The sequence below is a fragment of the Contarinia nasturtii genome, unplaced genomic scaffold (assembly GCF_009176525.2).
Source record: "Contarinia nasturtii isolate CC-2019 unplaced genomic scaffold, AAFC_CNas_1.1 Cnas_scaffold_1627, whole genome shotgun sequence".
Lineage (NCBI taxonomy): Eukaryota > Metazoa > Arthropoda > Insecta > Diptera > Cecidomyiidae > Contarinia > Contarinia nasturtii.
In genome coordinates, this window is record NW_022198962.1 from 303,529 (window position 1) to 318,358 (window position 14,830).

The window sequence follows — 14,830 nt, forward strand, 5'->3', positions numbered from 1 at the left end:
AAATGTCGATATGATTAAAATTGACAAAAATTCCATTTTTCATTATCTGAATAATAGAAAAGACTTGACTCCAAGTGCTATCAGCATAAATCAGTTGTAATGTCATGCAAGTTTTGATCTTTTCCAAAAAAGAGAAGATATTAACATTCATTCACTGGCCAGATAGTATGCCAAAAGCCTATTTATTTAAATGAAAATTATATTCTTAGATAAGGACCTAACACTGTTCCCATTCCCACTTCGAAATTTTTAAAGCGATTTCAACACTTGAATCTACACAACCTCTGTTGATTAGTTCACAAAAAATAATAATTAACGTTGAGTAAATTGGTGGAAACGTTTTCAAAATAGCGAGTCGGATTGGAGGCAAAGTCACAAACTTTACATTGAAAGTAAAAAAATATATATTTATTATATAGAAAGATTTAATTGGATGAATTAGATTCACTAAGAAGAACAAAACAAATACCAAAATAAATATAGAAAAAGAATCAACACGTTGCGTGAATTTATTTTGTTTTTGTTTCAGAATAACCAACATCGACTGTTGAAAAACTTGAAATTTAATAAACTGATATTTCTCCACAAAGAAATTGAAATATTTTTGTTTTGCTTCTTTGAATATCGACTCATTTGATTTGATTGAGAGACAACAGCCTCGATTTAGATTTTCTCATAAATGCGATACTTTAGAATGGGTGCGATGAATGTAACGTATTCATCGTCTTCCTTTTTCATCTCCATATCATCAAATAGTTCCATTAGTCTCTGGAAATAGACACCGTCAAATTCCAGATCAACCTAAAAATTCAAAGAATACGAGTTGGTCTATTGTCGACATCATATGCAAATAATTGTAATGCATACTTCCATCAGTGACCATAGACCGGCAATTTCAAAGTTCATCTTCACTGGTTTAAAACAGATGTTATAAATGTGAGCTGCGCGAACGTGCTGAGCCACCAGAACGGTTGGATACGTAACATCATTTGTTTTATCATCAAGAACCATATGCGCGGTGTATAGTATTCCATCAGCTTGCTTCTTAGTGATTAATCGACTCTACCTCCCAAACAATGAGACAATTGTATGAATGGATTAGCAAAAGAGGAAGTATATTTTAGAAGTGCAGTGTTACCTTCACCAAAATGAACACTATTGTGCTTATAAGAATAAATTCTTTTGGCAGCCCTTTGATTGCAGTCACTTCATCATCAGATAGTTTCATTATGAATGCGAGAAGTTTCCACTTCGTTGCAATAATCTCATTATTGCCTTCATGCAAATACAGTTCAATCAAAGGAGGCACTGAAACTGAAATAGTTGTTCGTCAATAATAATTCCCTTCATTATCCTTACAATCAATATCTACTTACAATCGGGATATTCGGGTTCTTCCTTGTATTCCTTAAATTTTTCATTGAATTTCTTTTGCGCCAAAAAAGTGAGAACAATTTGATTTTCGTCGGATTGTTTATATTTTTGTACAATGCCAACTCTACGTTTTGTCCAGTCAATCAAAAGTATCGGTAAATATTCGGCTTGCTCACAACCACGCAGATCGTAATAGTTCATATCAATCGAATATATTCGATCCAGTGTAGTCATGTACGTTCGAAATATGCCAGTCTTGGTTTTCGAAAGCCCTTCAATGAGTGGATCGTCATCGATTACGGGTGAAAAATTCAAATCGTATGATCTTACACTTTCCTTGATGAGATCTATTGCTTTCGCAGCATCATCATGGCGAAATTGAGCGACAACACGTCGGAAATCGGCATCTGAAGGATGAACACTATTCAATTTGCGTGTCCATCTGGCTGCCCGTTCAATTTGAGGTTTTCTTATGAAAAATTGTTCGTGAGTTAAATCGTTCCCAGCAAGGGAAGCAAATATCGGCCAATGATGCTCTTCCAACGATAAAATCTCTTTGATCGCATTTCTGTCGTACTGATTTATTTTAAATTCGTTTGACTGAGAAATTGGAATGTTATCCGGTGACCATAATTTCCACGCGCCTTCGAATATGAGAAAGTCCGTGTCTTGTGACATAACAGCCATAGCATTATGCTGAGTAGCATATTGTGCACACTCCAAATCACAGTCATAATGTACCGAATCGTGAAATTCACCGAATTCTACAGCAATGCTTTCCAATGTGTCAAACCATTTCAATGCTTTCGTATCTTTTTTGCTATCTAAAATGTCGTCAACCGTTTTGCCATCACTAATTTCATCGTATATATTGGCAAATCTATTAAAAACCTCGTCCTTCCGAGTAATCTTTGTCAAAATTTTTCCTTCCTCATTTTTTAAGTCGGAAAAAAACACCATGTGGCAACCAGTATTATGGATACTGTTGATCATTGCTTTCCATGATTTTGCAACGACTTTGTGGCGTCCACCGCAAATAGTATCTTTCGGATTTTGTGCCAATGCCCAGTGTGATATGCTTCCAAAATCGACAACAATTAATGGCGTTTGATCGGGATTTCCACTGCAAAGCCAATGGAACGCATTGAAATTATGTGATGAATATGTAATTTTATGTGCAATAGATTTGATGTTGCCGAATTTACCTTTTCCAGTTGTTGATTTCTTCAATAATATTAACGATATGAACTCGTTCTTCTCTTTTCAAAAATGTTTTCAAGCCAAAAACACCCATTTTGCTTACTTTGAATCGTTTGCGGTAAATATTATTGAATATTTGAACAAACCAATCACATGTCGAGCATCCAGTATAAGAGAAATACACCAAAAACTGTAATGCGAGCATTAACTGTCATTCTTTGCATATCGCAAATCGGTGCACAATTTAAAATGCTTATATTTATAATTTGAATGTAAACAATGTGACTGTACCGCAGTATTGGATATCATTTAGCGTAAAACGCAACCCTTTGGATGTGACACTTTCAAGATCACACCAATTACTAGATTGAAGATACTATTAAATTTTTGGAAATATCCCAGTTCTAGTCAACAAAAATAAATGTTTATCTACATTCAATGTATGGCCTTTTTCCTATCATTTACCACCAAATTCTTCGTCCATGCGGTTCGATATCATTTGAAAGACATTCAAATTGTGTAGCGCTTAAAATGCTGTATTGATGTGATTTGTTTCGTAGTCTAGCCAAAAGATGGCAATCGCATCGATTCGTTCGGAGTGAGTATTTTGACATACGGTGAATGATTGAAATGTTTTTGTGTTGTAATTTGCACGTATTGAGTGCCGCGCAGCCACCGTCAGTGCATGTGTATATTCGCTTCGTGATTGTATTTTCACATTCGCATTGATATCATGTTATTTGTGCGATGAGCCCATCATAAGAATTGTGTGCAAAAGAACGAGACCAAACTACTGTGAACTGGATCTATGGCATACATGTGTGTGCGTAGTTTTTTTTGTCTTTTGTCATCAATTTCATCTATATATGCAATAAATGTATCTGGCTCAAAGAAAAACACACGGAAAGCGAATCACGGAAAAACGCATCATTAGATGAAACTCACTGGAGTATTGAGTGTGTATAAAAAAGAGTATACGTTGTGTCAATTTTATATTTAGAAAATAGTTCGTCGACAAAAGTGTCGAAAAACCCATATGCTCATATCAGACATTGTTGTTATTTAGAGTTTTTTCGATTGGATTAAGTGGATTTTTACGAAATAGGTTAATTGCCATTAGAATTTTGTGAAAAAGAAAAGCGTTCCTAGGTGTTAGGTGCCGCAAACAAAGTGCAGTATTTGCTGAGACAGCGGAGAAGCGATTTCCAGAAAGAAAATTTACCGTGTCATTGAATGACCTAAAATTGAAAGTGAAGAAAATTCAGTGCAATTCGATTAATGTGCCACAACAGGCAATGCGATAAAGATGTCCTCACGTGTGTTGAAGAAATTGCATGGCGACAATGATTTGGAAGCCCAAGATGCGTCCGATAATGACAACAGTTTCATTGGTAACAGTGGCGCTCGCAAGAAGCAGTTCGATGGCAATCGATATGATTTGGTAAATATTTTATCATTTCTCTTTCTTCACTTCGTTCTATTTTCTCGGTGAATTTCATTTGAAATATTATTATGAATTGAATTGTTGGCATTTAAAAAAAATATGTATAAATCATATAATCAATGTCTTCCATTATGCATAGCACCATTATGGTGCTCAGCTGTTTTTGTTGTTGTTTTTGTTATTATTGTGTAATATTTATCTTGCGCATGAATCGCGACCATTCCAAGCACATATGTGTAACAAAAGAATTGAAGTTAAATCAACGTCGCAATTAGTTTTGTGTTTTTTTTTATAAAAATAGATTTTTATTTATGTATTTTCATTGTGAATGTTTGTGATGTAGTTCCAGCACGACGGATCGATGTCAGAGAGTGAAGTAAAAGAAGATGACAATGAAACCGAACATAATTCGACTGCAGCACCGAATCCATCTGAAATAAAGAAAAAACGCAAGAAGCGCAAGAAACGCAGTGGTAAACAAGGTGGATATCATCGCAGCAGCGAAGATAATGCTGACGTACGTATGAAAATGTTGTAGTTTTATTTTTATCATAATTGTTTTTTATTTTTCTTTCTCTATATTTTTTTTTTTGATATTTTATTGACAATGACAATAGTATATACATAAAACACAGAACACACACATACATGACTACGTTTTTAATTACATTTGCGGATTTTCTTTGTTTGAATAGATCGATGAACTGGCGCGCACTTTCAAAGGAATTAATCAAACGATTAACGATGAAAATAAACCACTATCAGCGAATCAATCGGCGGCGGCCACGCGATTGCTATCGGCAAAAACATTGCTGACAATTCAACATAAAAACTTGAATCCATCATTCGAAATGAAACGAATGTTTGGAAGCAAAGTCGTTCAAACGAAGCAGTAAGTTTATTTTTGACATCCATGACGCACATTTATATTCATGTTTTGTTTTTTTTCTTGTTCAGTACGAAATGGACGTTACATGATCGTCGAATGCGTGGTCGGCCATTTAAAGCAACATGGTTGGTAACGCCGAAGGAAAATTGGCCGCCAGCAAAAAAGGTTGGCATTTCCATGACGATTGATTCGTCAAAATCAATTGAAGCTGAACAATCGAGTAGCGGCCGTGGTGCAAACAAATGGTTTGTGTTCGAACATAGTGCAACGTATCGTCAATTGCAACAGAAATTCTTGACCGCCGTTGAGAGCATGGATTCGGATAATATCATTAAAATCATCAATCAGCAACCGTATCATGTAGACTCGTTGATTCAAATGAGTGAACTATGCAAAATGAGTGAAGATAATGCAATGGCATCCGAGCTAATTGAGCACGCAATTTTAGCCCTAGAATCGGCATTTCATTCAACATTCAGTTTAACCACCGGAAATTCTCGACTTGATTATCGTCGTCAGGAGAATCGTTCTCTGTTCATTGTTCTATTCAAACATGCTCAATATTTGGAGGGTAGAGCCTGTTCACGGACTGCATTAGAGGTGGCCAAATTGATTTTATCATTCGATCCCATAAGTGATCCATTGGCCATGATTTTGGTCATTGACTATTATGCATTGAGAGCCAAGTGCTATGATTGGTTGGCACAACTCTACGACGAATGGGAAGCATCAAATAATCTAGCACAACTGCCAAATATGGCATATTCGTATGCACTTGCACTATTTTATTTAAATAAAAATGGCAATTTAGATTCAGCTGACAAAGCAATTCAATATGCAATACTGATGTTCCCGGGTGTTGTTAAACCATTATTGGACGCACTTTCCGTACAGGTTGACTCTCGTGCCAATACGCATAAATACATTTCGTCATCGGCATACGACAAGTAAGTAGTTTTGACGATCTTATTTTTTGGCGAAACAAACGATTTTAAATAAATGTACATTTTTCAATCATCAGTCAGCCGGCGGCTTTGCAGCAGCTCACATCACTCTATGTTTCGCGTTCGAAAACTGTTTGGCGTGATACAGAGATACTCCCTTGGTTGTCGCGAAATGTGAATAGTGTACTGGATCGTGTCGATTTAAAAGATCCCATTGTCAATGAGTACACCACCAAACGAACTCAACGGTAAGTCCACCGACCTGAAACACTCTAGTTGTTGTATGCTAACGACTTTTTTCCGTATATCAGGTACAAAACACCACCACGACCAATTTTACGGCACATCATTTTATCGGATTTCAAAGAGAAGGTGCCGTTAGCACCTTTTATCAATCAAGAAACTGAGCCAATTGTGATGTATGACCCGTTACCACCGCTTGATTCGATAAATATCTATGCAAAACCAACTATGACCACACAGTCACGTCTGTTGCCGGATGCATCGCCATTGTCAATGTTTTTCCAGTCAATTTTACCAAATTTCAATGTACAAGGTGGCCGATTCGTGGCACCAGCCAATCGTGATGGTGCTGGCAATGCTGCCCAAAATCAGGATCCGGCGGTTGCATGGGATGAAAATGTTGCTCACGATCAACAACTTATGGATGAACTAAGACTTATGGGCGAAATTGATAACGGTTAGTCTTGATGAACGTTTTGAGTATTTTCGGTTTCTTGACCGATATTTTTCTTCTACATTTTTAGCTGCGGCTGTTGCAAATAACGAACTGAATCAACCATTCATCGAATTAAGAAACTCATTAACATCCGTTGTAGACGCAATGAGAGATTTTCTGTCGAATATCCGTGTACCGGAATTGCCAAACGATGCTGACGTCGATGAGAACGAAAGCACCGATGAGGATGCAAATGATTATCTGACATAAATTGCTTGGACCGATTAGAAGACCTATATGCCACGCATGAGATACTTTCTAGAGAAACATTAAATCAGTCTCAATTGAATCATGCAGAGTACTGCGTTATTACACAGTTCATTATAATATTTGGAACAATTTTTAAACGTTTCTACCCTCCGTTTTTAAAATCATTTTTTCGCTACAAATAAAATTTATTGTCGATATTAAAAGAGGAACATTGCTAAAGATATTATTAAATTTTTTGCACTCAATTTTAATCAGCAAATGACAACAGAAATAAATGGTCAAATACCAATTCTAAATATTTAAAATAAAAACTTTGTTTTTGATCAATTTTTCAAATTCTTTCGAAAAAAGCGAAAAAAATATTTGTGAAAAAAAAAAATTGTTGATAAAGTATTAAGCTTCACTTAAATGTGTCCCAAATTCTATACAATATATACACACACACATACACACAAACATCGCGTCGTGCAAACTGTCATAGAAAAGAAAATAATAATCTTTTTATCATAAGGAAAGCCACAAGCATTTTTAGAAGTCCTTTATTGAATATTTACTGATATTTTAAAGTAATTATATATATGTATTACAAATATTTGTGCTGAACACAGAGAGAAACATAATTTCAAACATTTACTAAAATCTAAATAAACGGATACAGTTAAAACACAGAGTTTCTTCATTTTTTTTTTTACCTTTGATCCACTTGGCGTCTTACCTGCTGATATATAGATGCTCATAATACCAAAACAATGTCCGTAATCTGGATGCCACCATATTAATACTGCCGTAATGTCAGTATTGGTACATTGTCTTCCCTTAATGAGTTGGACTTTGGAAAGTGTCATTAACAAAAACAATGTAGCTGTAATATTCGACCAAAATGACAGGTATTAGCCCACCTAAACTCAGAAGAAGGAAAAAAAAATGGTCAAGTGGCCGTAGTCATAAGAAGCATCTTATAGTCTTGTATTTAAAGTTCGAGAGTAAGCATCTATTCTATTTCTCCGTTGAGTTTGTAATGGATTTCAAATGTTGGATTTTTGTGTGGACAATAATTTGTTGTCGCCCACATTTCGAAGGTGCTGTATTTGGATTTTCTGGATTTTACGAGGACAATGGAGTAGATCAGACGATTTATGAAAGTACCATGGCACGCGACGATATCCATAAAATCAGAGAACATATTTTGGAAATGGTTGGATTAAATAATCGACCGTATCCCGAAGGCAACTATAACAAAACAAATCTGCCGTAAGTTAACGTTTTTTTTCTTCTCTCGAATAGTAAAACTGAACCTTTGAAAATAGATCATATAAAATTGCGATTTAATTAAAATAACTTTGTTCTTGATCAACTTTTATATTACTAATTTTGTTTTTTTCAATTCAGGTATAAAAAATCTCATAAATCCGTTCCCAAATTCCTATGGAAGATTTATAAACACTTGAACGAAGATGAAAATACGCAAATACTTCAAAATGATATCAGGCAAAATTCAATGAATGGAAACGATGAGATTACGGACGAACATGCTCAAATTATCAAGAAAAGTGACACCATTATGACTTTTCTAAACAATCGTAAGTACATATGCATTGAATTTTTTTGGTGTTGATACAAGTGTTTAACATTAATCATTTTTACTTAAGGTGATGCATTTCCAAATCCAAAAAATGAAACCCGTTTGACATTCGACTTATCTGAAGTTTCGCTTGATGGCATTACATTATTAATGAGTGAGTTTCATCTTTACAAACGGCCATTACCAGAGAAACACTTGGCTTCGAAACCATGCTTGATCACCGTATATGCAACGACTGTTGTGGATGGGTATGTTTTGCATTTATTTAAATATTCTTTGGACAATTTTAATAATTCATGAAAAAAAATCATTTCAATTCATTCAAACAGGGCTAAAGAATTGCATGTTATACAAACGGCTAAAACTACAGTCGGTTTTGATGGATGGATCCAAATGAATTTCACCACAAAGCTAAGTGAATGGATAACAAAAAAAGAGTCGAGTAACTTGCTGTATATAAGAATTGAATACGAAGACGAAATGGGCCATTGGGAGACGCCATCTATTAGTACCAATTTCTTACTCTGCTATTCAGATAATGAGCTACAGCCCTTTATCACTGCCTATTTTGAAAGTGAAAATCCCGACGGTCATGTTTTGAAGCATTCGTCGTTGAAGAAAGTGCCAGCTCCCAGTACGGTAAGAAAAAAGTCGATTTTATTGTTTTATATGTATAATTTTCAAAGGAGTCTTTTTCTCTTTTTTTTTACTAGAATCGTCGTTCAAAGCGCGATACTCAACAAACATCGACAAAGAAGCCGAAAAAACAACGACGCCTGCAAGATGATGCAAAGTCATTGCGATTAAATCAATTGCTTAATGCCGATATTAAACCTGATAAAACGTACAGAAGTTGTTCACGCCATGCATTATACATTAGTTTTAAGCAGTTAAGCTGGGATGACTGGATTTTTGCACCAGCCGGATATGGCGCTTATTATTGTGCGGGTACATGTAATTTTCCGTTTCAGCATGATACAGAAGTAACGATTCATGCCATAGTTCAAGAAGTGGCTCATCTCTTACAAGATCATCGCATTCCGAAGCCTTGTTGTGCCCCGTCGAAGTTGCAACCATTATCTCTACTTTATATGCAAAACGAAACCAGTGCTAGCATTAAGAAACACAAAGGAATGATTGCTACAAAATGCGCTTGCCAATGAATAAGAAATGTACAAAAAAAAAACAACAAAAAAATGATTATTATTATTAATACTTTACTGATTATTGATACTTTAATTAATTTAATTCTCGTTTTAAATGACATATTTTTCAGAACAAAACACAACACATCGACCATCAATTTGTTTGTTAATGGCAATATTTTTACTTTTAAATGCAAATTATTTTGATTAATGTATTGAATAATGTGAAAATGTAGTTGATTTTCTAACTTGGTAGCTAATTAATATGATTGATGCACACTGATGGTGATGAACGGAGGAGAACAACATTTTGATAATTAAATTTATTTTTTCAAACTATTGTAATGAACTATAATATGTAAAAATGAATGTAATCACAAACATTTGAAATAAAGTCATAGCAAATGTAATTGCACGTTTAGTTTTGGCTATTCTCTTTTTGTGAACACTTGAAACCTGAATTTTTCATCATTGAATGGAAAGAAATAGGAAGCAAATTCCTCTTCATATTCCGAAATGGACCATGCGTTATTGAATTTGAATCCGATGTACTTGTAAAGTGAAGCTAACATTTGTAATTTTAACAATTTCAAATCTAATTTTTTTTTGATCTGTGAAGATTCTGGTCTCTCCGGGTTGCTAGCTGGGCTGAATTTCGGATATTCTTCATCATTGGAAGGTTTTCCAGGACTGTATATCTCGATACCATCATCATTCTTCGAGACATCGAGAGTCGTTTCTTTGTAAATTTGGTTGATTTCCTTTTCCAAGCCATTAGTTATTTGAGATCCAACCTCGATGGTCTTGAGACGATCGTTATGCGCCATGAAATCGATAATGTATATAAAAATTTGTGATCGTTTAATGTGGTCGTGCTCTTCGCCATAAAAAATGTTGAATTTGAGTTTGGTCAAGGCTGGCATTGGAATTTTGGACAGCTTGTGCACATATTTGAGATCATTCAAATTGTTTATATTCCAAGTAAGCGATTCTAAACGTTCACAGCTCCAAATGTATTCTACGATGTCATCGTTGACTCCAAACCGGCAATCAATACTGAATGTTTCGATGGTTTTATTGCAATAAGCCGGAAACACCAAATTATGTAATGTTTTGGCGTCTTGGCAGGACAATTTCAAATGCTTTAAATTACTGAACTTCGGTGGTGGTGCGGTACTCGTCTTCGGGCCAGCTCGCTGCATGTAAACCAAATCGAGTGACTCCAGTAGTGGCAAAGCTTCAGCCATGTACGACAATAGTTCGACGGTAATTTGGATTCGATTTGTGGAATTGTTCAATGTACTTGCATCTTCAAAAATGTTATGGCTTAAACGCAATTCATTCAATTGTCGATTATTTTTCATGAAATACATGAGGTTTTTATTGCCGAAATTCGATTCATTATAATTTAACAGCGACAACTGCACCAAACTAGGGAATTTACGTTCGATGCAGGAGGTACTGGTGACACTTTGGATCATTTCCAAATTCAATTGATGCAGATTCGGGCACCATGCTTTAAATTTGGTCGCCGATGCACTCAAATGGCACATTGTGAATGTTGCCAGCCTTAGCTCGGGAAATATTCGATTGATCTGGAAATTGGCTAGCATTTGCGTAAAATGGACCGCAACGAGTGTTGAGTGGCATTTATTCATAATTAAGTCGTGGATAAACTTGTTTTCGCGATTTCTACATGAATCGTAATCGACGCGCAGTATTTTGATTTTATCGCCGAAGATTGTGAATGCATATACATACGATTTAAATTTGTCTCTATCGGACAGTGCACTCACACGAAACTGTTCCCCTTCAATTCGACTTTCAAACAAATTTGAACAAATGATAATGAACCGTGAACACGCTGCTGCCAGGTTGGCCAAATCATTCCATTCCAAATAGGTGCAGATTTTTAGCAAAAACTTGTTTGGCAAATAATTGAGTTTTTCAACTTTGATGCGTGGGTTTTGTCTGGAACTTTCTATGGACGGCACAGCCACAGACACTTTTTGTAGCCGCACCTTTTTCGGCTTTTTTGTCATCTTACGAGGCATTGTATGATATTGATGATATTGATTTCACGTAATAACTTTCCGATGGTTACTCTTAGTTTCAATAAATTTTTAAATAGAACGAAAAAAATACGATGGCACACACTATGCAAAGAATAAGCAAATAATTGAGACGAACAGTTTAATAGTTGACAGTTTGGTTCGCATTGACTTGTTCGATTTCAAACTATAAAACAAATAACCACTGTGTGTACCGCTGTCTCGTTCGAACTCATTCGATTAAATGTAAACAACGTTTCGTGTTACACGAACCAAAAATGTTGCATTCGTGTAAACGCGCCAAAAATCACCAAATTAAGACTGTGCTACAAGCATCAGTGGTGCAAACAAAAACATAACCACAACTTTCTAACACATCATTCCATAGAAACGTTGGAGTTTCTTCTGATCAAAGTTGTGCGTTATTAAGAATGACAGTTAATGCTTTCAATAAAGTGTTTGTTGTGCATCTTTACCATATTGAATGCTCGGCACACGGAACGTGATTGACTTATTTTAATATCCCGTAATATTTACCGCAAACGATTCAAAGCAAGCATGGGTGTTTATGGTTTGCAAAACTTTTTGAAAAGAGAACAAAGAGTCCATATCGTGAATATTATTGAAGAAATCAACAAATGGAAAAGGTAAGCTCGGCGACACTCTATACTCACATCTATTGCCCATTAAATGACATATTCATCACTTAATTTCAATGCGTTCCATTGGCTTTACAGCGAAAATCCCGAGCAAACACCCATAATTGTCATCGATTTTATGAGCCTTTCTCAGTGGGAATTGGCAAAAAAACCTAAAGACAATATTTGCGGTGGGCGAATCAATGTTACTGAACATCGATGGAGTAAAATGTTAAAAGCAATCCATGATACTGGATGTCATATGGTGTTTATTTCGGATGTGAAAAGCGAAGTAAGAAAATCGGCGACAAAAATAGGTCGCCGAAATGAACAGTTTGATTCTACTGTTAAATTATATGAAGAAATAAGTAATGGTTGTAAATTAGATAAGGTTGTCAGTCAAATAAAAACACCAAGAGGATTATCTTCGGAGCTCACAAAATTGGCAAGCATTGCAAAAGAGTTGGGCGAATTTCATTATGCGATTAATTTCGATTGCGATTTGGAGTGTGCAAAATATGCTACGCAGTATAATGCTATAGCTGTTGTGTCGCAAGACACGGACTTTCTCATATTTGAAGGCTCGTGGAAATTATGGTCGCCGGATGGCATTCCAATTTCTCAGACAACAAAATTTAAAATGAATGAATACGACAGAAATGCGATCAAAGAGATTTTATCGTTGGAAGAGCATCATTGGCCGATATTTGCTTCCCTTGCTGGGAATGATTTCACAAAAGAACCATTTTCCATAAGAAAACAACAAATTGAACAGGCAGCCAGATGGACACGCAAATTGAATAGTGTTCATCCTTCAGATGCCGAGTTCCGACGTGTCGTCGCTCAGTTTCGTCATGATGATGCTGCGAAAGCGATAGATCTCATCAAGGAAAGTATAAGATCATACGATTTGAATTTTTCACCCGTAATCGATGACGATCCACTTATTAAAGGGCTTTCGAAAACTAGCATGTTTCGAACGTACATGAGTTCGTTAGATCCTGTAAAAATGATCGGTTTAAACTATTACGATCTACGTGGTTGTGAGCAAGCCGAATATTTACCGATACTTCTGATTGACTGGACAAAACGTAGATTTGGCATTGTACACAAACATAAACAATCCGACGAAAATCAAATTGTTCTCACTTTTTTGGCGCAAAAGAAATTCAATGAAAAATTCGAAGAATACAAGGAAGAGCCTGAATATCCCGATTGTAAGTAGATGTTGATTGTAAGGAAAATGAAGGGAGTCATTATTGACGAACAATTCTTTCAGTTTCAGTGCCTCCTTTGATTGAACTGTATTTGCATGAAGGCAATAATGAGATTATTGCAACGAAGTGGAAACTTCTCGCATTTATTATGAAACTATCTGATGATGAAGTGACTGCAATCAAAAGGCTGGCAAAAGAATTTATTCTCATAAGCACAACAGTGTTCATTTTGGTGAAGGTAACACTGCACTTCTAAAATATACTTCCAATTTTGCTAATCCATTCATACAATTGTCTCATCGTTTGGGAGGTAGAGTCGATTAATCACTAAGAAACAAGCTGATGGAATACTATACACCGCGCATATGGTTCTTGCTGATAAAACAAATGATGTTACGTATCCAACCGTTCTGGTGGCTCAGCACGTTCGCGCAGCACATATTTATAACTCATGTTTTGCACATGTTAAAAGGAATATTTACATTGCCGGTCTATGTTCACACATCGAAGTATACATTACAATTATTTGCATATGATGTCGACAATAGACCAACTCGTATTCTTTGAATTTTCAGGGTAGTCTAGCATTTGATGGTGTCTACTTCCAGAAGCTAATGGAACAATTTGATGATATGGAGATGAAAAAGGAAAACGATGAATACGTTACATTCATCGCACCCATTCTAAAGTATCGCATATATGAAGAAATATAAATCGACATTCCTGTCTGTTAATCTTTTAAATAATGTTGGTACTTGTGTTGGTGTTCTTAATTTGTACATTAAATAGAATGTAGCCAATTTAATAATAAATTTATATCTCCAACTCGACTCACTATTTTGAAAACGGTTCCAGCTATTTTACTCTATACAATCAATGCTAATTATTATTTTGTTTTTATTAGTCAACAGAACTTGTATATCTATTGAAAATATCGAGAGGAGAGTATGTTTTTATTCAGACATTACTCAGCCATAAGCGCTGAATAACATACTCTCTTCTCGATATATTCAATAGATATGAAATGTCGAAATCATTTTGAAAATCTCAGAGTAGGGTTGATAACAGTGTTAGTTTCTTAAGATTTTTTCAAAAATAAATTGGATTGTGATGCACTATAGTGCATAGCCAGTAAATGTTAGCTGATGTCTTTTTTTTAAATACTGACTAGAACTTAAGTGACATGACATGACTGATTTATGTTGAAGATAAAGTTTTTTTGTCATCATCATCCAAAAGGAATCTTACCTTTCGATTCTATCGCAAATGGATTTCACATATTTTGCATAAAAAAGAAACTTCAAAAATTATTAATTTATGTAAATTTATTGATTTATTTTAAATTTTTACAACTCAATAATTCATTCAGTTGCATTGCGTTTGCAACGAAATTGTAA

General features: G+C 35.3%; 4 protein-coding genes across 5 annotated transcripts; 3 read left to right on the forward strand and 1 right to left on the reverse strand.

The window, feature by feature from the left end:
- Positions 1-474: 474 nt before the first annotated feature.
- Positions 475-2,751, reverse strand: LOC116346671. Its single transcript, XM_031776850.1, has 5 exons — positions 2,580-2,751; positions 1,377-2,497; positions 1,139-1,314; positions 868-1,062; positions 475-801 (listed from the first exon to the last, which is right to left on the reverse strand). The coding sequence occupies exons 1-5, from the start codon at positions 2,666-2,668 to the stop codon at positions 664-666; spliced, it is 1,719 nt and encodes a 572-aa protein (XP_031632710.1). The 5' UTR covers positions 2,669-2,751; the 3' UTR covers positions 475-663.
- Positions 2,752-3,321: 570 nt separating this feature from the next.
- On the forward strand, positions 3,322-7,470 carry LOC116346681 (transcription factor 25). The gene is made up of 7 exons (XM_031776862.1): positions 3,322-4,015; positions 4,362-4,535; positions 4,714-4,910; positions 4,976-5,854; positions 5,929-6,099; positions 6,163-6,551; positions 6,619-7,470. Exons 1-7 carry the CDS (start codon positions 3,881-3,883, stop codon positions 6,798-6,800), a joined length of 2,127 nt encoding a protein of 708 aa, XP_031632722.1. The 5' UTR covers positions 3,322-3,880; the 3' UTR covers positions 6,801-7,470.
- Positions 7,471-7,784: 314 nt separating this feature from the next.
- LOC116346659 (protein 60A-like) lies at positions 7,785-9,871 on the forward strand. 2 transcript variants are annotated; one of them, XM_031776831.1, is made up of 6 exons: positions 7,785-8,051; positions 8,190-8,380; positions 8,450-8,630; positions 8,712-9,021; positions 9,096-9,554; positions 9,659-9,871. In XM_031776831.1, exons 1-5 carry the CDS (start codon positions 7,819-7,821, stop codon positions 9,543-9,545), a joined length of 1,365 nt encoding a protein of 454 aa, XP_031632691.1. In that variant the 5' UTR covers positions 7,785-7,818; the 3' UTR covers positions 9,546-9,554; positions 9,659-9,871. The 2 variants fall into 2 exon arrangements, with proteins under 2 accessions (XP_031632691.1, XP_031632690.1); XM_031776830.1 differs by having other exon boundaries at positions 9,096-9,871.
- Positions 9,872-11,982: 2,111 nt separating this feature from the next.
- LOC116346688 lies at positions 11,983-14,249 on the forward strand. Its single transcript, XM_031776876.1, has 5 exons — positions 11,983-12,225; positions 12,316-13,433; positions 13,496-13,671; positions 13,748-13,942; positions 14,009-14,249. The coding sequence occupies exons 1-5, from the start codon at positions 12,137-12,139 to the stop codon at positions 14,144-14,146; spliced, it is 1,716 nt and encodes a 571-aa protein (XP_031632736.1). The 5' UTR covers positions 11,983-12,136; the 3' UTR covers positions 14,147-14,249.
- Positions 14,250-14,830: the final 581 nt, after the last annotated feature.

Bases quoted from the DNA above. Each gene is read 5' to 3' on its own strand.
- LOC116346688 (XM_031776876.1), top strand. From the start codon at position 12,137: ATGGGTGTTTATGGTTTGCAAAACTTTTTGAAAAGAGAACAAAGAGTC. The intron at 12,226-12,315 runs GTAAGCTCGGCG...TTGGCTTTACAG, and splicing joins GAAATCAACAAATGGAAAAG to CGAAAATCCCGAGCAAACAC. The intron at 13,672-13,747 runs GTAACACTGCAC...TTTGGGAGGTAG, and splicing joins CAGTGTTCATTTTGGTGAAG to AGTCGATTAATCACTAAGAA.
- LOC116346659 (XM_031776830.1), top strand. From the start codon at position 7,819: ATGGATTTCAAATGTTGGATTTTTGTGTGGACAATAATTTGTTGTCGC. The intron at 8,052-8,189 runs GTAAGTTAACGT...TTTTCAATTCAG, and splicing joins TATAACAAAACAAATCTGCC to GTATAAAAAATCTCATAAAT. The intron at 8,631-8,711 runs GTATGTTTTGCA...TCATTCAAACAG, and splicing joins GCAACGACTGTTGTGGATGG to GGCTAAAGAATTGCATGTTA.
- LOC116346671 (XM_031776850.1), bottom strand. From the start codon at position 2,668: ATGGGTGTTTTTGGCTTGAAAACATTTTTGAAAAGAGAAGAACGAGTT. The intron at 2,498-2,579 runs GTAAATTCGGCA...TTGGCTTTGCAG, and splicing joins GAAATCAACAACTGGAAAAG to TGGAAATCCCGATCAAACGC. The intron at 1,063-1,138 runs GTAACACTGCAC...TTTGGGAGGTAG, and splicing joins TAGTGTTCATTTTGGTGAAG to AGTCGATTAATCACTAAGAA.
- LOC116346681 (XM_031776862.1), top strand. From the start codon at position 3,881: ATGTCCTCACGTGTGTTGAAGAAATTGCATGGCGACAATGATTTGGAA. The intron at 4,911-4,975 runs GTAAGTTTATTT...TTTCTTGTTCAG, and splicing joins AAAGTCGTTCAAACGAAGCA to TACGAAATGGACGTTACATG. The intron at 5,855-5,928 runs GTAAGTAGTTTT...TTCAATCATCAG, and splicing joins TCGTCATCGGCATACGACAA to TCAGCCGGCGGCTTTGCAGC.